At 39.6% G+C, this 25,205-nt stretch overlaps 1 protein-coding gene and 1 long non-coding RNA gene across 2 annotated transcripts in view; one reads left to right on the top strand and one right to left on the bottom strand.

Moving 5' to 3' along the window:
• Positions 1–843: 843 nt before the first annotated feature.
• The window catches only part of LOC131242443 (polyadenylate-binding protein RBP47-like), a 39,998-nt gene continuing 15,636 nt past the window's right edge, over positions 844–25,205 (top strand). Inside the window, exons 1-2 of the mRNA XM_058241070.1 lie at positions 844–1,424; positions 23,183–23,663. Of these exons, the coding sequence (XP_058097053.1) occupies positions 1,155–1,424; positions 23,183–23,663 (751 nt within the window). The 5' untranslated portion in view covers positions 844–1,154. The remainder of the gene's footprint in view (positions 1,425–23,182; positions 23,664–25,205) is intronic.
• Positions 15,793–16,374, bottom strand: LOC131242444 (uncharacterized). Its single transcript, XR_009169611.1, has 3 exons — positions 16,165–16,374; positions 16,014–16,080; positions 15,793–15,922 (listed from the first exon to the last, which is right to left on the bottom strand). It is a non-coding gene; the product is annotated as an uncharacterized LOC131242444 (long non-coding RNA).

The following is a 25,205-nucleotide window of genomic DNA, read 5'->3' as shown; positions in this document are numbered from 1 at the left end:
TTCGGGCTCTTAGCTGGTGCTCAAAATCAGACCCGACTTGAAATAGCAAGACCCTGAATTCGGTCGAATTCAGTGCCTCACGTAAACGTGTCCAAAACCAGGGGGGACGCGATTAGCTACTGAGCTCGACAATAGCGAGGCTCGCTATTGAAGTTACGTCACAACGTTCCGTGGGTCCCACCGTGATTTATGTGATGTATCTACACCGTCCATCCATTTGGAGATATCATTTTATGGTATTAGCCAAAGAATAAGGCAGATCCAAATCTCAAGCACTGGGATTGAACGCCTACCATTAAAAAATTCTTTAGGCCACTGAAGTTTTTGATCAAGCTAACATTTGTGTTTTCCTTATTCATGTCTTTGTTAACTTATAAACAGGTTGGATCTCAAGTATACATCACGGTGGGCCCTAGGAAGGTTTCAACGGTGGCTGTCACTGTCTCCACTGCTTTCTATGGTGGGTGGACTAGGGCTTTGGATCTTCCTCATTCTTTGGTTCATGACCTAAAATGATCTTTACAAGTGGATGGATGGTGTGGATACAACACATACATCATGGTGGGGCCCAAGGAATTTGGTGACGTCACTTCAGTAGCCTGGGTGCTATCGGGTTCAGTAGCTAATCCGCGTCCAACTAGAGTACCCTAACCAAATTTCCTTGGCCTGGATAAAGGCGCGCCAGTACCCGACCCAAAACCCGACAACCAAATTTCCCCCGCAGAAGTCCAGGTACGCTCCACCTCATCATAGTTGGAAAACAGAAAATCTGAAAAGGTTAAAAAAACATCGACCTAGCAGCCATCCACCGACCGATCCAGAGACGATCAATCGCAGCCGTCCACTCCGCTCTCTCTAATCAACAGCCCAAACCGACGCATCAAATTCAATCCAACGGTCCAAAACAAACTCCGCGTGAAGCAAGGGCGACTCCGCCTCCTCTCCAACCTCTCTCTTTCGCTCTCTTTCTATCTCTTTTTCTATAAATCAATCTCAACCCATTCCTAGGACTTTCTTTCCAACCCTGGTTCTGTTGTTCTCAGACCAGGCTCTTCTATCCCCGCCTCAAAAATCTTTCCGTAAATGCCCCTGTTTCTTCCTTAAATTCCCATCATCACCCCCCTTGTAAAACCCATTGGCCCTCGGAGAAGAAAATGATGCAATCATCCAACGGTGGCGATCCGCAACAGCAGCAGCAGCAGCAGCAGCAATGGATGGCGATGCAGTACCCATCTGCAGCGATGATGATGCAGCACCAGATGATGCCGCAGCACTACCCGCCGCAGCATTTCGTTCCGTATCAGCACCACCTGCAGCAGCAGCAGCAGGGATCGGCGGATGAGAATAAGACGATCTGGGTCGGCGATCTTCACTACTGGATGGAGGAGAATTACCTCCACAGCTGTTTTGGCCAGACCGGCGAGGTCGGTTTCTCTCTTCTTTGAATCTTTCCCTCTTTCTTCTCCTTTTCTTTTGCTATCTGTCCTTGTTTTATCTTTCGATCTCTCTTGTTGGGATTTTTTTCTTTTGTTTTCTTGCGCTGTTTGAGGCAGTTCGGATTTTTTTGTTAGATTTATTGTTTGTGCGAGGATGCCATCTGTTCGATAGAATAAGTAGGAGAAATTTTATTGAGCTGTACACACCACAGAAGTTTTACGCAGTTCCATCAGCAATCATCATAGTACGCATAGTAAATATGTCTGTTAATCTCACCGGCCCTTCATGTGGGTCTGCTATATGATGTAAATTGAGTGACGTGACTATAACAATCCATTCACTGGTTGCTTGTCTGTTTGAATGTGGACTGATGCTCTGTTTTGAGCTAACCGTCCCTTTTTCAAGCCACTGATTGGATGGTTGTCACAGTCTTATCCCCTTGCCTTTTGGGATATGGCCTATCCATGTTGTGGCCCATCAAATCTACCGTCGTGATCACCATATATAAATGTGGTGGGTATGTTAGGGATGCTTTGGTGCATGTTAGGGATGTTTTGGTGCGCACTCTATAAAACACATGCCATAGTAGCATTCCTCATTTCCCAATTTTCGTTTTCCTTTACTAATTATTGGAGTGCACTGTGCACCCCTTCCCTTCCCAGGATATTGGGTCCGGAGGATTACTGGTTTCGATCTTGCCTGAACCTGCTATGATGTAATCCAAATAATAAGAACATTTTGAACTGTGTATGAGTGAAGGGATTTTTTGTTATGGGTTTTTCTTGAAGAAATGATGCGAAGCTATGCTTTGGTGTTTTGATGTGATATCTGGCTTGAGGGTGAATGTCACATAAAGTTCCATTGCAGGGTGGCTTCAATTTGATGAGGAGGTTGAGCATTTGATGGATTACATGTGCTGTAAAAATGCGGCCTTTCCTATTTCTTATCTGGGTTTACCCATAAGTGGCAATGGCAATCCTAAGGCTGCTTGTTTTTGGGATGTAGCGTGGAAAGAATGGATTAAAAAAAAGGTCGGCAAGGTGGAAGGGCAAGTACCTCTTCTTCAAAGGACGAATCACTCTCATTAAGGCTGGGCATTCAAATTGGCTGCTCTTCCTATCATTATATAGCAAGTCCTAGGAATGGGTTGAGATTGACAAAAATAGAAAGTTTTTCCACAACATATCCAGTGCGCGTGCGACGTAGTAGCATTGTGGTGAATGATATTTGAATCAAAGATAAAGATACAATTTCGAAAGAGGTTATTAGCTTCTTTAGCAATCTTCTACGGGATGAAGGATGGGAAAGGCCCAAACTGGACCAACTGCATGTCGATAGTCTACCTGAAATAGATGCTAAAGCCCTTCAGTCCCCTTTTACGTTGGAAGAGGTAAAAGGAGCGGTGGTAGCTTTGGGAGGAGATAAGGCCCCTGGGCTAGATGGGTTTTCAATAGTGTTCTTCCAAAATTTCTGGGAAGTCTTACAGGGGCATATAATAGAATTCTTTAACGAATTCTACGAAAGAGGTAGGCTTTCAAAGGATCTTCGGGCCTCTTTTATAGTGTTAATCCCACAACATCCGGGTGCAGAAACTTGTAAAGATTGCAGACCAATTAGCTTAATTGGAGGGCCATATAAGATTATGGCTGAAGTATTGGTGTCTTGGTTAAAAGAGGTGCTAGGGAAGATCATTTCCGGAAATCAATGTGCGTTTATTCCTGGAAGACAAATTATTGATAGTGGTGCCCTAATCGTGTATCAGTGCTTGGACTCCAGTCATAAATCTAGTTCCAAGGGCCTTTTATGCAAGCTAGACTTAGAAAAGGCTTATGATCATGTTGATTGAGATTTCCTCTAGTATATGCTTCTTCGGATGGGCTTTGGAGACAAATGGAGAGGATGGATGGGAAAATGCGTGGGATCCGCCTAGTTCTCTATACTTCTAAATGGTTCCCTTAAAGGCTTTTTCAAAAGCTCTAGGGGATTGCGTTAAGGTGATCTCTTGTTTCTATTCCTTTTTCCTAATAGTAGGGGAGTCTCTTTCCAGAATGATGAAGAAAGGTCAAGAAGAAGGAATCATAAATGGAATCAGAGTTGAAGGCTTGGACAAACCGATTTCTCACATCCAATTTGCAGATGATACGTTGTTATTCACTGTTGTTGATCAGAATAAGGTGAGCAACTTGTGAACAACGATTTAGTGTTTCGAGGCAGTTTCGGGTCTCAAGGTTAATATGGCAAAGTCTGAGATGTTTGGGGTGAATATGGAGAAAGAAGAAATAAGGAAATTTGCCGAATACTCTAATTGTTCAGTGGGTCGTTTTCCAACAACATTCGTGGGCCTTCCACTGTGTACCCTAAATCATTATGGGACAAAGACATAGACAGATTTGAGATGTACCTCGCTAGATGGAAATGCAGATTCTTATCTTTGGGTGGGCGCTTAACTCTCATTAAGGCGGCACTTTCAAATCTTCCTTTATATTTCATGTCTTTATTCAAATGCCCAGCTTCGATTGTGGCAACCTTGGAAAAACTAAGACGTGATTTCTTATGGCACGACCGCACAAGAAGGAAGAAAAGAAGAAATTCCACCTGATTGAATGGAAGGAGGTTTGCAAGCATATTCAAGATGGTGGAGCAGGCGTAAAAGATCTCAAGACCATGAATGGGACTCTTTTAGGGAAGTGGACTTGGAGGTTAGGGACTGAAAATGGGAGTCTTTGGAATACGATTGTCAAAAGTAAATATGGGAGCTCGGAGGGAGGTTGTTGGACCAAGGATTCTTCGAACTACAGGGAATTGACTCTTTGGAGAGGTGTGCTATCCATAAAAAAGGAGGTTCAAAAAGGTATTGGTTTTAATTTGGGGAAGGTAGACAACATTCGGTTTTGGGAAGACATCTGGGTGGGTGATTCAACTTTGAAAGAGGATTTCTCAAACATCTTCCGCCTCGCCTCAAATCATGCTATAACAGTAGATAGGTGCTACTCTATCCTCGGGAGTAAAGTTGAGTGGAACCCGATATGCAGAAGAAATCTTCAAGATTGGGAGATTGATGAGTACGTGGCACTCTTGGATCGTATTTACAAGAGCAAGCCGGATCAGTTTAGCAAAGACACAGATTAATTTGGAGATTTGACAAATCCAGCAAATTCTCCGTAAAGTCTTTATACAACCAAATGGGCAGCGATCCCTCCTCCAAAGGAGAGCCACTGACAAATCAGGTTTGGAGCTACCCACTCCCTCCTAAGATTGCAGCCTTTGGATGGTTGGTTGGAAAGAAGAAAGTTCTCACGGTTGACAATATAAGGAAAAGGGGGATGATTATTACAAATGTATGCCTACGCCGCATGGCAGATGAAGAGTCAGTGGATCATCTTTTTGTTCACTGCTCCTTTATCAACCAAATCTGGCTAGATATTTTGAACCCCTTCGGTATTAAGTGGTCTCATTCTGACTCAGCAGGTCGGCTTCTTAAGGCTTGGCATGAGGTTAGATTGGGTCAATATAGGACGGTGTTATGGAGACCGACTCTTCTGGCAGTGTGGTGGTCTGTGTGGGAAGAAAGGAATGGGAGATGCTTCAATGGTACCTCCAACTTAGCGGAGTCTATGGTTCGTAGAGTCAAACAGTTAGTGGTAGAGTGGGCTACAAATGTAGAAAATCTTAAGGGATGTAATTTTCTTTTTCTTAGAGCATAGTTTGGTCCGCTTCCTCTGTGGCCATATTCTCTTTGTATTCTCTTTTTAGCCTTCTAATATAAGTTTCGTGACTTAAAAAAAAAAATAAAAAAAATCATTATACAACATGCCAACACTATTGGGAAGAAGACTTCCTTTGGGAGGGTGGAGGTGATTGTTACAAATTCCGAGGGTTACAAATTCCATCCTATGAGTTGGATGGATGTTGTGAAGTTGAAGGGGTATTGTGATATAGGTAGAATTGGGCTCTTTTTAGGGAAGTGATGGTGGAGATTCAGAGATGTTGAATGCTCTTTGAAGGTAGGCAATGTTGTCAAATGGCATAACCAATCCCGTGAGACCCAAGGGGTCCATGTACTTATGCGATGGCACAACACCCAAAATATTTTTTAAAAATAAAAAAGAAAAATTCAAGGAAAAATTATATATATATATATATATATATATATATATATATATATATATGTATGTATATATGAAAAAACAACATATAAATTTTATTGATGCCATTTTAAGAGAGAGTGAGAGTAATAGAGTGTGAGAGAGGCTCTATATGGGATGATTTGGGGGAAAAGAAAAAAAAATCATTCATTGGATTGGGGCAAGGTGTGTGAGCCCTTCGATGAAGGCAATGCCAACATCTGGAGTTTGGACTTGATGAATCAACCTCTCTTAGGTAAGAGGTGGTGGTGCTTTAGGGTGGAAAGGGAGGTTTTTTGGAGACGGGAAGTCCAAAGCAAATATGATTGCTCAGTTGGGGATGGTGGACAAGGGAGTCTTCTAACTATAGAGCTTCAGCAATTTGGAGAGGCATCTCTGGCGTGAAGGCTTAAAGTCAAGGAAGGTATGGCCAATGTTGTCAAATCGCATATGTGATTAGTACATGTTGTTCGCATATGTGATCACATACTCGCATATGCCATTGCATGTATTTATTTATTTATTTTTTTTGAAAAATAAAAAATTGAAAAAAAGGAAAAGTGAAAAAATTCTTAAAAAAAAAAAGAGAGGAAAACTTGCCTAATTAACACATTATTGGATTGGGTTATTTTACTTATTTCATTTTAGTTTGAGTGTTTCATTAAGTTATTTAATTACTTATATTATAGTATATTATATAAATTTTATCAAAACAATCAACAAGCTATATTAAAAGGGAATTAATTATTAAAAACTTTGAACAAAGAAATTTTATTGATAAATGGATAACTTAAAACAACTTACAAGTTACAATTTAATTTACAATAGAATTATAAAAAACAAACACAACTTACAAAATATAAAAAATAAACATAATTGAAATACTTGTAGAGAGATTAGAGTAAGAGAGAAAGAAGAAGAGATTTAGAGCTTTGGAGTAAAGCATAGTGAAAATGGAGGGGATATGAGTGCCTATTTATAGGCAAAAGTTTTTCAAATTAAAAAAATAAAAAACAAAAAAATTGCTCCCATTCTGACCATTGGGAAATATACGACCGCGTATGTAGTATGCGATCACATATTGGTCACATATCAAAGTGTGCTATGGCATACTTGCCAAGATTGCATATGCCATCATGGCATATGCGATTGCATTTGACAACAATGGATATGGCCATGATATCCCAAATCAGTTACGTATCGGCTGTAACGGCCGATACGTAACGGTAACGGTGGGACCCGTTAAAAAAAAAAAAAAAAAAAAAAAAAAAAAAAAAAACTTACCTTTTTTTCCTTTCTTTTCTTCTTCTTCTTCTCTTTCTTCTTCTTCTTCTTCTTCTTCTTCTTCTCGAGCAGCTGCGCCCTGCTGTGGTTGCGGCTGCGGCTGCGCCCTGCGCCGCTTCTTCCTATTCTTCTTCTTCTTCTTCCTCTCCCTCTCTCAATCTCTTCTTTCCCCCTTTCCCTCTTTTTTGCTTTTCTCTCTTCTTTCCCTCTTTTTTTCTTTTCGTTTCCCTCTCTCTCCATTTTTTAAAAAAAATTTGCAGCAGCTAGCTGCTGACTGCTGTAGGTACGTGTCACGCAAAGACGAGCGCTGACACTCCTTGAGCTCCGAGTTGTACGAACGGTTCAAAGGAGATCAAAGTTATATGGGCTCCACAGTGATGTATTTATTACATCTACACCGTTCATCTATTTTCAAAGATCATTTTAGAGCACCACCCAAAAAATGAATTATATCCGGAGATCATCTAGACCACACCAAAAATAGCAACAGAGATAATGATTTTCACGGTTAAATAATTGGTAGGGCGCACGGTAACGTTTATTTTCCATCCAATCTGATCAGACCCGAGTGGGCCCCACTATGATGTATATATTTTATCCATATCGTCCATCCATTTTGCCATGTCATTTTAGGTAAGGATTCAAAAAATTAGTAATATCCAAATCTCAGGTGGACCACACCATAGGAAATAGTGGTTATAGAATGCTCACCATTAAAAATTTCTTAAAGTCCACTATAATGTTTATTTTCAATCTAACCTGTTAATTGGGTCACATTGACGTGGATGAAGGGAAAACACACATGTTAGCTTGATCTAAAACTTTTCTAGCCCCCAATAAATTTTTAACGGTGAACGTTTAATTATTGTTGTTTTTTATGGTGCAATCCATCTGAGCTTTGGATGTGCCTCATTTTTGGGCTCATGCCAACCCTAAAATTATTTGGCAAAATGGATGGACGGTGTGGATATAACACATTCATCACGGGTGGGGCCCAAAAAACTTTGACACGTGTGCTGCACTTTACATCCGAGTCTCTCTTAATTCAAGCCTTAAAAAATTTTACACGAGACATATATTAACTTAAAATTTGACAATTAAATTATGGACTGCAATTACTAACTCACAATGCTAAAATCAAATTATTTGAATAGTTTTAATTGTTAATTTGTGAACTTTTATTTTTTAAAATAGGGCCTTGTGATTTTTTTTTTTTTAATGATTCACTATCCAATAAATGTCCACCAATTTATAAGTGGGATAATGACAATAAATGGCATGAATTTGAGGTTGATTTGGAGAATAGATTGGTCCTCCAAGTCAGCCCCAAATTGGCAACGCCATCTACCTGAATTTAATTTCATTTTTTTAAAGAACTATTGAGAGAAATGATATCAAGTTGTTAAGTATATAAATTACATATTTAAAAAATTAAATATATGAATTTTGTAGTTAAATTCAAGTTACCTGGTTAAAAAATTAATCAGACAGTCCGATACAACTTCTCACCAAAGAGTGGATTGTTACACCACCATAAATATGTTCCAATTTATAAATGAATGCATATTTGGAATGCTTAAAATATTCTGGATTTAATCCATATTTTTTCATATTTTTTTGGCAAAAAAAATAAATTGCGCCGTTATGGGCCATTACGCCCCCGTATCGCCGTTACGCCACCGTATCCGTATCGGTTTCGGAGGGCACCGTTACGCCAACCGATACCGATACGGGACACCTTGGATATGGCCTTCTCTTTGGGGAATGGGGAGAGAATTTAGTTTTGGGAAGATGTGTGGAGGGGCAATTTCCCTCTTCACATTAGATTTCCACATATTGCTCACCTTGCTCTGAATCGTAGGGTCATAGTGAATTGATGCTACAAATTGAGTGGTGGGTTGTTTGGACCCCTCCTTGTCGTCGTAACCTTCGTGATGACGAGATAGAAGAGTTTTCCTCCATGTTGCCATATGGGAGTTTTTACATCTTTGCATCCCTTCGGTGGGCGATAATGATAGTGTCGTTTGGGTCAAAGATAAGTCAAGTTGCTTCTCAGTTAGATCCTTCACCTCAACGGTGAGAAGAAAGGAACCACCACTCATGTGTGGCACTATGGTGCCGACCTAGGTTGGCTTTTAGGAAGAAAAAGGGTTTTGACGATCAACAACCTCCAAAAGCGATTCTTGGCTATCCCCAACATGTGCCCCATGTGCAAATCCGATTTTGAGACGATTAACCATCTATTCATCCATTGCCCCTTCACTAGCTATATTTGGGCTTCTATTTTCACTCAGTTTCAAATGCTTTGGTCCATGCCTTCGGACGTGGGGGATCTCCTAATGGCTTGGCACGGGTTGCCCTCTATAAAAATACTAAAGTTGTGTGCAGTCTTCTCACTGTTATTTGGTCCATTCAGCGTGAAAGGAATAATAGATGTTTCTGTAATGGTAGTTAAGGGGTGGAGTGGGTTGCTAACAATGTGTGGCTTACAATTGTTGAGCGGAGTGCCTATTTATAGGTAAAAAGTGAAAGAAAATTAATTTAAAAAAAAAAAAAAGAAAAGAAGAAGAAAAGAAGTCATAATAGTCAGAAATCTAACTGTTGGGAGGTTATGCCACTGCATACCATGTACATGATGGTATGATCGCATAACTATAGCTTATGCAGTTGCATACTTCTCAGTGTGGTCGCATAAGCCCCAATGACACAATAACAGCATGTGCCACCATGGCATATGCGTCCCACTAGTCCAAAATGGCATATGTGATGGTATGCTTGCTTATGCGATTGCATATGACAACATTGGAGGTAAGGTAAGTCTTGGCACTTACCAATATGTATGTGATATAGATGGGGGATGGTGGGATGGTTCTTAGGGGTGGGAATGGGAAGTGAGGGCTCGGAGGTGTGGAAGGTTGCATGTGAAATGATAATCATACCAAACCAAAATGGGTTGGGACATCTCAGGTAAAGTGGGCTGCATGATGAAGTGCGGAACTAGGTGGGTGTTGGCATATTCCTATCCATGTGATTAGGTTTGATCTAATGAGGTGCGGTGGCCTTAGGAGAAGGCTAATGCATTGTTGATATCTCTTTTCAAGGTAATTTAGGGATCAAAGTCGACATGAGTAATGCCATATTATGGGCCTTCAATGACTAGAATGATCCTACCCATGCCTTTTGCATTTCCAACATCAGATCCCTTTTAGCCAATAGAAGGTTTATGTTGTTTTTTAATGTTCCAAGGACTGTGAACTAGGTGGCTAATTCTCTTGCGAAAGAGGGAGTGACGAGGGGGTCTTTCAGAATTGACTCCTCAGCCCCCTTATTTGATGCATTCCTCTTTCAGTGAAAAGTCTGTTACCTTTCAAAAAAGTTTAAAAAGAAAAGAAAAAGAAAAAAAAAGGAGATGATGCTTAAAAGAACAATAATTATATCTTGCCTTTTCTTTTCTTTTTGAAAGGTATGTCTTGCTTCTTTTTTATCCCCTTCATTGTTCTTACCAGTTATTGGTATTTTTTGACATGAAATGCAAGAAGCATTTTGTGAATTTGATAATATGGAGGATGATGGGCATACTTTACTTAAAGCTTAAAACAAATTGTCAATGTGAGATGGATTTTTTTTGTCTATCCACCTTCAGGATTTCTTTTGGTTGCTGGATGAAACTTGGGTGGAAAATGCTAATTGGGATGAAGTTTATGTCAATGTGTCCTAAATCTTCGACCCCCTACGTTTTCCGTTTTAAATTAGATGATCTAGTTTATGGTTTGCAATCCAAATCGCTACTTCAACTGACCTGAATTTTTTGTTCTATGCTATGTATTTATTTTAAGGCAAGCAAAAAAATCTTTTTTTTTTTTTTTTTAAAAAAAACACGCACACACACCCCCCGCACTCACACTGGTGGAATTTCACCGCCTATGGGTACTCGAACCCTTGACTAAGTGTTGAAACCCCGGGAGTCTACCACCGGAGCAAGAGTATGGACCCAAATAATTTTATATATTAATTAAAGCAAAAAATCTTTCTTATTATCAACCATGGGCAAAAGCTTAAGAAATACTTTTTTTTTTTTTTTTTGGGTACCGTACTTTTATTGTTAAGTTGTTATGTAAATTTATATTTAGAATGTAGAGATCTATGCTTAGGCGTCGATTGGGAGCTTGTAAATGGATTTAAATGGGAAATGGAATTGGAGGTAAATGACTTACTCAGTTGTGTTTGGATGGGAGTAAATTAAATGCATTTGAAATCCAAATATTCAATTTGGATATGAGTAAATGGGAGGTATTAGAACGCATTGGAATTTTTTAATATATTTACAGGAACGTTTATGATATTCCAAATTAGTTTTAATATCTCAAATCAGTGTACACATGATATTTAATAGAATGATTATAATAAACCCATTGAAATATATAGTTTAGCCAAAAAAGAGGAAATGTTGAGCCTTAGGTGGGCCACAACCGTAAGGATCACAAACAAGCAACTTACCAACATTTTTTAACCGTCCATTTAGATGGTCAACCTTTGGATGGTTTGGATCATTTTATTGGTGTGATTTTAGTTATGTAGCCGATCATTAGATTGTTTTGGAGTACCATTAGCGTGCCACATGTGTGACGGACATATACGTAGTGGTACTTTTGTTTACTCATGCAGCTCTCCAAGGAGCTCAAAAAAGCATTTCAACCCCAATTTACTTCCAAATCCTCTCTCATAGAGGATTTCATTTGCAAGCCCATTTACTCCCATTTCATTTCATTTCATTTCCATGCATGTACTCCCTTCCAAACACACTTCAAATGTCATTTACCTCCATTTACTCCCATCCAAATGTCCCCTAAGATTTATGCAATGCGATGCATATAACATAATACTATGCATGTGGAATCTATAATCTTGCATATAATTTACATTGTCAATTCTCATATAAAATCATATTGCATGTACTTATAGTATGTATTGGAGGCACACAGGATCCTACCCCTAGCATACCACGTATTAGAGGAAGTAGCATACCCGTACCCGTACCACATACCACAGGGACTTGCGATCCGTGTTACCTTGGTTTACGATCAACAAAGGCTTGCAAGTTATGAGAGTATCAATTCAATATTGCTATTCAATCCAATTTGGTTGAATCAAGAATTTATCAATCAAATCTTGCCATTGGATTGAAGTTTTGAACCCATTTACTTGACAAAAGATCATATATGAATCCTGCAATTCCACTCAAAGAAATGGAATGGCATTGGTTTCATGCTTGCTTGTGGGGTTAAATTTCGTTTGTATCTTGTTGATTAAAAGGGATGAGATGGACATGTGGGCAATGTACTAAGATGGACTCCCATCATAATTATTGTCATCGTCGTCACCATCGTCATCATCATCAAAGCCGTATCCCTATTAATTGGGTTGGCTACATGAATCTTGTTCTGCCATTCCACTCTATTAAGGGCCAAACCCTCAGTTAGACCATGTATTATAAAATCTTTTCTTACCGCCTCCATCCACGTCCTTTAGGCCTTCGCCTTGCCCTCTAGAGCCTTCAATTTGTACTGACTCCTAGCTGGCGTGGTTATTGGTCTCCTTTGCACATGACCAAACCATCCAAGTCTACTTTCCATCATCTTATTATCTATTTGGTGCTACTCCTAAGTTCCCTCAAATGCATTCATTTCTATTTCTATACTTCCTCATCTTGCCGCTCATCCATCTCAATATCCTCATTTGAGCTACACTCATCCTATGAACATGTTGTTCCTTAACTACCCAACATTCTATCCCATGAAGCATGGCTGGTCCTATAGCTATCCTATAAAATTTCCCTTTCTGTCTGAGAGTGTTACATGATAATCATATAAAACTCCAGAGGCACATCTCCATTTCTTACACCCAGCTTGAATTCTATAGGCAATATCCTTCTCAATCTCTACACTTAGGGCCTGTTTGTTAACGCTGAATTTTTGCACTTAATGCGGAATTGGGAAAATATTCCGTGTTTAGTGGTGTTTGTTAATGCGTTGTTAACACGGAAGAAGGAAAGCGCTAAGTGGTTTTTCACTGAATTCTTTCCCTGACAGGAGCCTGGCTTAATGGTGAATGCGGAATGCGCTCAATGAATTCTTCATTGAACAAAAAAATTTGCTTCCAAAATTACCCCTTTACAAGTTACTACGCCAATTTTTTCTCTTTAGATTGTTTGCGCAATACAAAATCAACTTTTAACCTGTGAAACTTCTTTATGCCCCACCATGATGTATGTGTTTCATCCATTCCATTCATCCATTTTTAAAGATCATTTTAGGGCTTGATACCAAAAATGAGAGGGATATAAATCTCAGGTGGACCATACCCCAGGAAAACAATAGTGATTGGATATCCACCATTAAAATTCTCCCAAGGCTCAATGTATTGTTTATTTGACATCCAATCTGTTGATTAGGTCATATAGACCTAGATGAATGAGAAAAACAAAGATTAGCTTGATCCAAAACTTTTATGGCCCCCAAAAAGTTTTTAATGGTCGACGTTCATTCAATACTGTTTTCCTATAATGTGGTCAATTTGAGATTGGGATATACCTCATTTTTGGTCTCATAACATAAAATGATCTAAAAACATGGATGGACGGCATGGATGAAACACATACATCATGGTGGGGCCCACATAGCACCGACCATGGTGGCAGGGGACTAGCCAATCTGTTTCCGCGGACGGGGATTGGATACTGACCGATTGAGTAGCGAGACTCCTACTGAAGTTACGTCACCAAGTTATGTGGGCCCCATCATGATGCATGTTTTGTATCCACGCCGTCTATCCATTTGGAAATATAATTTTAGGTAAAGATCTAAAGAATGAGTCAAATCCAAAGCTCCAGTGGACCTCACCACATAAAACAGTGGGGAGAGTGACGCCCACCATTAAAAACTTAAATAGGCTACAAAAGTTTTTGATCAAATTGATATTTGTTTTTTCCCTTCTTTCATGTCTGTGTTAACTCGTGAATAGGTTGGATTTTAAATAAAAATCACGGTGAGCCTTAGGAAGGTTTCAACGGTAGGCATCAATCTCGCCACTGTTTTTTGTAGTGGGGTCAACTACATATTTGGATCTGCCTCATTCTTTAACTCATGCTCTAAAATTAAATCTCCAAATAGATGGACGGTGTAGATAAAGCACATACATTATAGTGGGCCCACATACATCATATTGGGCCCATGGAACTTGATGACGTCACTTCGGTAGCGAATCTCGCTAATCAACCTGTCAGTAGCTAATCCGCGTCCAAGTAGGATGCGGATTGGTTGGTGTACCTCACACCAGCTATATAGCTGTTGTATTGCCATAAGCAAGTTTTGTGGGTCCCATCATGAGGTATGTGTTATATCCAAACCATCCATCCATTTAGCGAGCTCGAATTAATGCTTGAGACAAAAAATAAGCTGCAAAAAGCAGCAGGGGATTGAATGTCTACCAATGAAACCTTTTTTGGGGTCACATAAGTTTTGGGTCAATATGATTTTATTTTATTTTCCTCTTCATACAGGTATTTGTGACCTTATGAACATATTGGATGGAAAATAAACTTAAATAGGCCATGGAAGTTTTGGATCAATGTGTTTTCACTTCATCCAGTTGGGAATGACCTTATAACGGGTTTGGATAGCATATAAATATAAGGTGGGCCTTATTTGAAGGTTTTGTTTCTACTGGTGTTCAATCCTATACAACACATAGTGACAAGCTTCCCGCTAAGAGGAATTGAGGGCCTTATGATGATATTTTAGTTTTTTATTAAGTATTTTAGTTGATTTGAATTAAATATAATGATTTTATTTTCATTTAATAAAAAATAATTTCTTTATAATGTAAAACATTTCCAACTAGAGATAGGGACAAATGTGTCAAATTAACATATTTCAGACATTTAAGATGTTCGTTAAACAAACATTTTGTTTCAGATTCAGTACTTAATTTTTAGACTTCAGCCATAATTATCAAACAAGTTTTTTTTCACTTCAGATTTCAGATTCAGGCTTTAGATTTCAGATTCAGGCTTCAGATTTCAGATTCGGTCTTTGGACTTCAGATTTAACAAACGGGGCCTTACTCATGAATTATTGACTTTTTTTGGGTTCTTTATAGTTCATTGTTATGTAGAAATGCATCTCATGGCAGTCATAAGTACTTTTTGTAATTTTGAATATGTTCTCTTCTTCCATATATTATTTTTCTTACTTTTTTTCTTTGGTTAATTTTTGTTAGTTAAAAATTTCTTTGGGTTGCTTGCCACTTATATTATTCGATATTATCCATCCATTTTACATTTGTTTATATTTTGTTTTTGATGAACGGACAAAAAAATGTTAGCAAAAAGGAAAAGGAGATGCATCAAAAGAACAAAAGAGGATAAAAAGACATAATTGGGGACAATACCCACTAAATAGATACATGTGGCCATGAAGATGAATGAGGCTAACAGGCTGACAGAGGAAGAGCCTGGGGCAACCACAGCCAACTGGAACTATGAGGAAATCCACTGCTTGCTGCTGGAAACACCCTCTTTAGCCAGGTTATTGGCTATGTCATTTGCTGAGTGAAGATGTCATTGAAGGCTGCATCTGAAGTTACCTGTATCTCTTGCTTCCTCTAAAATAATAGTTACTCTCCATGAGGTTCTCCCTTCTTTTATCCAGTTGATGTCAATTTTTGTGTCTTCCTCAATAATGATTGACCTTATATTCCTTGCTGCAACAACTTTTATCCCTGGGAGCATGACTTTAGCTTCATCAGGAATAGAATATCCTCATCCAGCAGGGCTCAAAAACTCCACAATCTTTGACGTAGAATTATCTCTGATTGTCCCTTCTTTCATCCAGCTGATGACATTTTTCCAACATCCCTCACTAATTATTGTCCTTGTATTCCTGGCTGCAGCAAATTTTATACCCATTAGCATGGGTTTAGCTTTAGCAAGACTAGAGTTTCCTCATCCAGCGGGGCCTGAAAACTCCACAATCATCAACCCAGAATCATCTCTGATGGTCCCACCTATGACTGTATGGCTGGCATTAACAATTGAGCAGCCATCAACATTGAGTTTAAAAAAGTTTTAAGGGGAACAGATCCATCTGGCAATACTCTTCAGACATGCACCTTCCACCCAATTAGACCAAAGGAAGGACTTATGGATTCCAATCATGACGCTTGATTGCTTGCCCCGCTGAAAAGAAAGAAAAAAGAGAGCTTTAAGATCACAGCTTCGGACTTCTATTTTCCTTGAAATGTTCTTCTGTTACATTCTAACCTTACACTCCATAATGTGGTTTTTGGAATGAGACACCACAGTAATCTTCCAACTGGACCCCAGGCTCCCACTTGCCATTTGTCCTGCACACAAGTTTCTTACTGTCTTTTGGTGTATGCTGCATTCCAAACTTTTCGGGCGAAGGAGAAATGAATAAAGAGATAAACCAAATTTTTAGATTCTATTCGTTCTTGGTCAAGATGGCTTTCCCCGTGCTTTGGGGAATCATTGTTTCTGATTGTGCGGAAGCTAGAGTGCTTCAAAAAGGGCTCCACTTATTTTTCCTTCCTTCTCCAACATTTTAATTGCAGTTCCAGATTCCCACAATGTTATCAAGTACGTGTTCCCTTGATCATGAAGTCATTGCGCATCTCCTTTATTCTTACTGCCATAGATTATTTCCTCCCATTTAAACGTATCTTTTAGCCATGTTGGGAGCGTCAACAAGGTAGCTGATTCTCTTGCTAAAACTGGAGTAATGAGAGGGTCACTCATTATTGTTCCTCATTTCCTCTCACTTAGGGGCCACTTGATAAAACTTATTTTCAGCACTCATCACCAAAATTTGATATTTTCATTGATTTTCACTGATTCAGATTGTTTGGCAAATCCTACTTTTTAAGTGCTTAAATTAATTTTCAGTGAAAATACAGGTCTTTTTTTTTTTTTTTTTCCAGCTCCCCCCTCCCTACACTTAATGCTCTAGGCTGAATGCTGAAAGTGGCGGTGCATTAAAATTTCTTTTCACTTTTGACTAAAATATCCCTAAAATAATTTCAAAATTACAAGTCAGCACTTAATGTTGAGAACTTAGTTTTCAGTTTATCAAATGACACCTTAGTTGTGGTGTCAGTTTGCTTGCCTTTTTTTCCCATTTTCGGCAATAAAATTTTATCAGTCATTGAGAAAGGTGGATTCATCCTAAAATAGTGTATGTATCATGTATTGTAGTCTAACAATGCCACCTCAAAATTCTGTTTGAGATCAAAGAGAATGATCCCACCACTTGAAGAGCTGTTTTTAGAACTAAAAAGAAGGTTCTAGAATTTGGCTTGGGGATTAGAATCTCAATGACCTTTGTCTGATGCTTGGTTGAAGCATTTGGGGGCCAACTTGATTCATTAATGGTATGGTTTGGTATGAAATGCATAACACAAATAAATTGACTTGGTAAATAAAAGGGTAACATAACATGAATACTGCAAAGCAAAGGTTGATATGAAGCAAAGATACATTAAAAGTTAACAAATTAGCTAGGGATATAGAAGGATAGATTTAACAACCAAATCAAGAGATTAGCTATCTATATAAAGCCAGATTAGTGACTTGGCATGCATATATAAAAAAGACAAGGTTGTTAAACCTTTCATGTACAATTATTGTCTCCTTATGTAAGGTGAAAGTGATGGTCAAGTTAGGGGTTCATATGCGTGTAGTAGTCTTTGCTTTTGCTCGATTCTTTGTATAGAAACCAGGGAAACATGGGATAGCCTATTGCAAAGCATGATGTCATGTAATATGGAGTGAAAGGATGAGATGGTTTATTTGGAAATTGTCTCAGTACAAGCCTCTGGGTTTTGGAAACCTGTGCTTAAAGTGGGGACCTTCTTTAGAAGGGAGTTGTTGTTTATTCCTGGAGATGCATTCTTTTCTGGATGGACAAGTGGTGTGGGGATAACCACTCTTCATTACTTTCCTTCTTCTTTCTAGAACAGCCATGGAGAAAGGTTTCATATTTCTCAGTGTGCACCTTAAAGTGGGGGGAGAATCTTATCTGATGATGAAATTGACAATTTTGTTTGTCTCATGGATCTTGTTCAAGGTATATTTCTGATGGAGAGGGATAGATGGGTGTGGAATTTTGACAGTTTGGGATGCTTCTTGGATAAATCATTCTATTCAACTATTTCCCTACCTTCCTATTCTAGAGTTCTGGACCCCATTCGTTTCATCTGGAAATATCTGGGGCCACCGTGTGTCATGGCTTCTGCATGCGTTGTTAAGAACAAGCGCTCACAGTAGATCATTTGAGGAAGAGATGGATGAACAATCCAAACAGGTGTATTTTGTGTCTTCGGGATGTGGGAGTTGTGGACACTTGTTCATTCTCACAGGAGATCTGTTGGAATTTCTTCGATTGTTTAGTGTTTAATGGGTTATGCTGTTTTTGATCAGGGACTTGGCATTTTTGAAGGGGAGAACAAAAGGAGCTCGACGGTGGCTTGTTTTTTTGCCATCTTGTGGGCGATTTGGCATGAATGCAGTAGCGGGATGTTTTGGGTCAAGTAGCATTCGTCAGATATGGTCTTTCGAAGGGCCAAACGGTTTGCGATTGAGTGGGCAATAGTGTAAGATGTCTTTGCAGATAGATCTGTAGAATCCTGTCATGGATCTTTGCAATATCTATGATCTATCTCATTAATAGGATAATGCTTCATCATCCTCTTTGTATTTCTCTCTTCTTTCCTAATAAAATTTTGGTTGCACCTCAAAAAGAAAAAAAGAAAAGAAAAGAAAAGGAAAGAAAAAAATATGGTTAGGTTGAAACCTAGGTGAACACCCTGTCTTGGGCCAACAAGGGAACCTCTTCCATTTGTGTGTTTCACCCCTACATGGTGGCACAAGTCGCAGCTATATCACTGACTATTTTATATATTCTATTGTTTGGGCTGTCATGTATAAGTATTGTAGGGCTGTCATGTATAAGTATTGTAGGGCTGTCATTGGGGCGTGTCATATAGTACTTGTAACCGGGCTAACTCGGTTAAGGTCTTGTCTGGTCCGGGTCTCGTTCTTGAAGACCCAAACCCGGATCAGGATCCGATTGGGTATGGATCGGGTCTTTGGATCTAGGTCTTAAGTTGGGTTTGGGGTACTGATCGGGTCTTTGGATCTAGGTCTTAAGTTGGGTTTGGGGTACTGATCGGGTCTTTGGATCTAGGTCTTAAGTTGGGTTTGGGGTACTGATCGGGTCTTTGAATCTAGGTCTTAAGTTGGGTTTGGGATAGATGAGTGTGTTTACATGGCTTTGATTGTACACATGTGCCACTTTAAACAAGTACATTGTATGTAAACAGTCTCTTTCACATGTGTGAAGCTTACAAGAACTGCACCGGCTAGGCGTGAGTTGGTTCAAGTTGAAAGGTATTAAAGGGCAAAGGAAATGCCCAAATGGATGTGGGTGGAGGTAATAAGAAAAGGTTTGATGACCTGTGGTTTAACTGAGGATATAGTCCTTGATAGAGTGGATGGCATAACAGGACACATGTGGCTGATCCTTGTTTGTTGTGATAAGGTTTAGATGAGGAAGATGATGATCGCCATTTACAAATTTTGGTAATCTCAATTTTCTTATAGTCATTTAATAAATTTGTATATTATATGAGACATACTTAATATATCAATATGAATTTCTCACAGAAGCTTCCTATGGGGTCTTGGTGTCTTGCCCTATTAATTTATATGGGATGATCATTCCCATGCTTGTAGCTAGTACTGTCATGCTTGGCTCCTCTTAAATTGTCAGTCTTTTTCTAACACAAAATGAGATCTTAAATTGTTTGCAAGAGGAGCTGTAGAAGCTTCACTTCTTAGTCGAGTATGCCCTTTCAGTTTACTCGAAAATAAATTGAGCAATTCTTTTTTAGTAGAATGATGGAGATGATTGGATGAAATGGAGCAGTCTGGTTGGCTCCGTTTTCTTCAATGACCCAAAATATGGCCATTATTGCCATTAGAGGTGTACACGAGTCGAGCCGAGTCGAGCCGAGCCGAGCTTTGCCCAGCTTGTGCTCGACTCGGACTGCTCGAGTCCCAGCTCATGCTTGGCTCGGCTCGTCTCTCGAGCTCAGAACAGCAGCTTGTGCTCGGCTCGTTCGAGTTTGAGCCAAGTTCGATCAGATTTCGAGTCGAGTTCGAGCAGAGTATTCGAGTCGAGTTTGGCACGTTGGACAGTCGATGTGGCATGCCGGACAGGGCGAGGTGTCCGCCGGACTGAGAGAGAGAGGGAAGAAGACGGAAAGGGCGGCTGGGCAGGGCAGGGACCGCCAGACTGAGAGAGAGAGGGAAGAAAATGGGAAATGGGGAAGGGTTAGGGTATTTTTTGAAGGGAAAGGGAAATGGGGCGTGCAGCGTGCGGGTAGGGTATTTTTTTTGAAGGGGTAAAGTAAATTAGTTTTTTTTTTTTAAATTTTTTAATTTTTATTTTTAGGGTATATATACACACACACACACACACACACACTACACTGAGTTGAGCCGAGTCAAACCGAGTTGAGCCGAGTTCGAGTCTGGTTTGAGTTGAGTTGAGTAGGGGCAAGCTCGAGCTTGGCTCGAATACGTTTCGAGCATCAAAAAGCAGCTCGACCCGGTTTGAACTCAGCTTCGATCCGAGTCAGTTTGAACTCAGCTTCGATCCGAGTCAAGTCAAGCGAGCTACCGAGCTTACTCTGCTCGTGTATAGCTCTAATTGCCATTGCTCTGTTTTTGGAAACTGCCAGTTTCTGAAGGAGCTTACTCATAACCTATATGATAATTTCCCACTCCCGTCTTTGTTTCATCTAAATGTTATTAGATGTGGCTAATATGCTTGTTAATTACATATGTTTCCTTTTGGTATGGTATTATTCATTGAATATTATTGCTATCAAATTTGCAAATTGTTAAAAAAATGATTTAGTGCTGAAAGAATTGTAGTTTGGGGGACATTGCCAATCCAAAAATTGAGTAGAAGAAGATCTATCAAGTTGAATTAGAAGAATGTGTCCATATCAATGGAACAGGCGACACATTATTTCGATGAATCATTTCATTGGACAAAAGAAGATTCTGTAAACATGTAAGGGCCGTTTGGATAGAAGTAAATGGAGGGAATTGAGAGTAAATGAAGGTAAATGATATTTTAAATGTGTTTGGATGGAAGTAAATGGATGCAAATGAAATGAAATGGAAGTAAATGGGCTTATAAATGAAATCCTCACTGCGAGAGAGGATTTGGAAGTAAATGGGAGGTGAAATGCCCTTTTGAGCTCCCTTAGAGAGTCGCACGACTAAACAAAGGTGGTGCTATACACATGTCCACTGTACACATGACATGCTAGTGATGCTCCAAAACCATTCAAATACCGGCTACATCACTAAAATCACACCAATAAAATGATCCAAACTGTCTATAGGTAGGGCATCTAAATGGACGGTTAAAAAGCATTGGCAAGTTAGTTGTTTGTGATCCCTATGTTTGTGTCCGACCTGAGGCTCAAGATTTTTATTTTTATTTTGGGTTAAATTATATATTTCAATGGTCTTATACGATCAATCTATTAGATATCACATACGTACACTAATTTAAGATATTAAAGCTAATTTGAGATATCACATATATTACTGTGAATATATTAAAAAATCCAATGCATTCCAAATCCTCCCATTTACTCCTATCCAAACAAAATATTTGGATTTTAAATGCATTTCATTTGCTCCCATCCAAACACATGTGGACTAAGCCATTTACTCCCAATTCATTTACCTCCAATTCCATTCCCGATTTACCTCCATTTACAAGCTCCCAAATGAGCCCTTACTCGCAATATCACATATCAGATTCCATTATGGAAGAATCACCCACAATTTTTGAGGAATTATGATGTAGGACAATTAACCACTTGCTCTAAAAGCTTGAATTGATAGAGCATGGCGAATCAATCCCTTTATCTCACAGCCCAGGCCCCACATTCCAAGGACCTCAGCAAAACCCCCTTGTGGGCCCCACTTCACATGGGTTCTGCTTCACACGAGCCACCTGCTTCACACAGGTGGAGCCTGCCTCACACGGGCCGCCTTCCTCGAGTTTGCCCTTGCATCTTACAGGCCACCTCACTCAAGCCCAGTGTGAAAATGCCTCTGCATTAATTATTACCCCCGGTAAGGAGTCTCAAACATGAGACCTCCCGCTCTAATACCACTTTGATGCAAGACAATTAATCACTTGCTCTAAAAGCTCGAACTAATAGAGCATGGCGAATCAATCCCTTTATCTCATAGCCCAGGCCCCACATTCCATGGGTTAGGACCTCGGCCCAACCCCCTTGTGGGCCCCACTTCACATGGGTTCTGTGTCACACGAGCCACCACCCTCACACGGGTGGGGCCTGCCTCACACGAGCCTCCCGCCTCACATGGGCCACTCACCCTGAGTGTGCCTCTGCATACTGCAAGCCACCCTACTCAAGCCTGGTGTGAAAATACCCCTGCATTAAATTAGCCATGATATATCTGATCAATTCATAATATCATGAAAAATGGATATAATTTTTTGACTGCTACTTAGTATCGGCAATGGATTTGAAAAAAGTATCTAAAAGGGTGAAATTTAGATATATCTGATCGAGAATTTGTTGGAATGTTTTCACCTGTTTTATTTTTTTCATAATAGGAGCTTATTATCTAAAAAAAAAAGAAGTAATAGGAGCTTTAAAAAAAAAAAGGATAAAAAGATATAATGAGCTGCTAAAATAAAACAGATATAACAAGCTGCTGTCAAGGTGATTGTACTGGTTAGTGGTCAATATCTGTGTCCTTATCATTTTTGGCTAATATGCATAAAGAAAAGCAGTTAGCACTAATCACTGTTGAGTTTGCAAGGTGAACCAATATTTTAGTGTCTTGAGAGGCCAACACTGCTGCATTACATGTGGAAAATGACATGCTTGTAAAGTATGATCTTTACCTTCATTTTTCTTTGTTTTGATGTGCTTTTCTGTTATTTGCTTTTGCCAAGTTCACTAATATGAAGGTTACCGTCAAAAGAAAAGAAAAAAAAAATAGTAGACAAAGAAGTTAACCAATATGAAGAAAAAACCAACGCATTTAGCAAAAGCATACTTCTGCTTTACTTGGTAGAGAAATTACTTCTCAATGATATCTGTTTCTTCTGTTCAGCTTTATATTAACCTTTTCATCTATCCAATCTCTGTTGGTTATGTTCTTAATTACCAACATTTTAGCATTCTGCTTTATGCAGGTCCTTTCCATAAAAGTTATTCGCAATAAGCAGACTGGTCAGTCTGAAGGCTATGGATTTGTGGAGTTTCTTTCACGTGCAGCAGCTGAAAAAGTTCTGCAAAGCTACCATGGCACCACAATGCCTAATACAGAGCAGCCCTTTCGCCTGAATTGGGCCACCTTTAGTGTGGGGGATAGGCGTTCAGATGTTGGTGCTGATCCCTCTATATTTGTAGGTGATTTGGCTTCTGATGTTACTGATACCATATTGCAAGAAACTTTTGCCAGCAAGTATCCATCTGTAAAAGGTGCAAAAGTTGTCATTGATACAAATACTGGGCGATCAAAAGGCTATGGCTTTGTGAGATTCGCTGATGATAATGAGAGGTTGCGGGCTATGACTGAAATGAATGGTCAATACTGTTCTACTAGGCCCATGCGCATTGGTGCTGCAACCCCCAGGAAATCATCTGGATTTCAACAGGCATATTCTTCTCAAGGTATTTGACAACTCCCTTCTGTTTCACATGCATCTAGAAATCCAGTGATTTTATTTTAACTGATTGATCTCTTGTACTAAGTAATTGATAGCATTTGTGATTGGCATTCTGTTCTTTAGACTCACGTCGGCTTGAAACACATGAACTGGTCACTACGCAGTTCACTGGAGATTTCAATCTTTGACAGGAAAAGGTTTCAAAATTTCACTCATTTTTTATGGCTGGCCCCTGCCTGTGTCAGGGTCTGCCTGACCCTAGCCTGATTATTTATTGGGCCTAGCCCTGATTGTTTCATAGTTGGGCATTTGATTTCATCCAAACTAGCCCATAACATCATAAACTGGCCTGTTCCTGGGGTCAGGTTTGGCTTCAATAGAAGAATTTTCAAATCCTAGGCTTGGGGCTGACCTGTTCATTGTGCTTCATTATCAGGCTTATACAAAACCCATGGGCCTCTATTACAGGCCTGAGCCTAACATTGATCCGGCCAAGACCTAAAACCCGGTAGGCCAGTCTGGCCTTTTGCCAACCTTACTTGTATTCCAAATAAGCTTGGATGGTAATTTATGTACAACCTTCTACTTTTAGCATGTTGAGTTTTGCCTTGAATTCATGTTACTATCCATCAAGTCCTATGCGCAATAACGGCAGAAATATGAGATTAGAACTCTCTCTCTATCTCTCTCTCTCTCTCTCTCTCTCTCTCTCTCTCTCACACACACACACACACACACACACACACACACACACACTCCTGTTTTGATTTTTTGAAAGACAGAAGCGTACAGTTTTACAAATCATGTTTTTAAACCTTTTAGGATTAATTCCCATCTGGGTATAAACACCTAAATCGTAGAATAGATGGTTCAGATCATACTTTAATGCTCTGTGAAATCTGGATGCAAGTAATCAATGTCGTTCCTTCATGAATCGAGAAGGTCAAGGAAAGGTAAAAACCCACAAATTCTCTACACTATAGGTTTGTAGAACGGTTGGAGAAGATGTGCCATCAATCAGATGGGCCAACAATGGAGTAGATGAGAGAAGGAAATTCTCTTTCTGTTGACTCTCTCTCTCTCTCTCTCTCATCAAGGAGGGGAGAGAAGGGCATGCCCAGGTCTTATTCCCAAAGGGAATAGGATCTATTATATGAACCGCTTCTTAGAAGTTCGGCCTGGTTTCTATTTAAGGGGAGGGATTGACCTTTCTGACACATTCTGTCGTACCGACATGGCTACATTGATTTGTTTTCAATCAGAGCATCAAGCAGTGCAGCCTGGTTGTACCTGACTAAGCCCCATGCTCGTCCAAGGAAGGAATTTGCTTTACCCAACACCTCCCCTTGTTTGTAACAAGGCAAAACCCCCCAACTTGACATTCATTAGCAAGGAGGAGCTCTAGTTTTGGTACTTCCCCACCATACGGACTTTGGTATGCCTTACAACATAAAAAAGTCCATCACATTGCCTATTCCACACACCTAAATAGACCTATCCCTAGGGGTGTACATCGAGTCGAACTGAGTCTAGCTGGCCTCTGCTC

This window comes from Magnolia sinica, chromosome 4 (genome assembly GCF_029962835.1).
Source record: "Magnolia sinica isolate HGM2019 chromosome 4, MsV1, whole genome shotgun sequence".
In the NCBI taxonomy this organism is placed as follows: domain Eukaryota; kingdom Viridiplantae; phylum Streptophyta; class Magnoliopsida; order Magnoliales; family Magnoliaceae; genus Magnolia; species Magnolia sinica.
The sequence above is the reverse complement of the archived record's forward strand: the minus strand, read 5'-3'. Positions and strand labels throughout refer to the sequence as shown.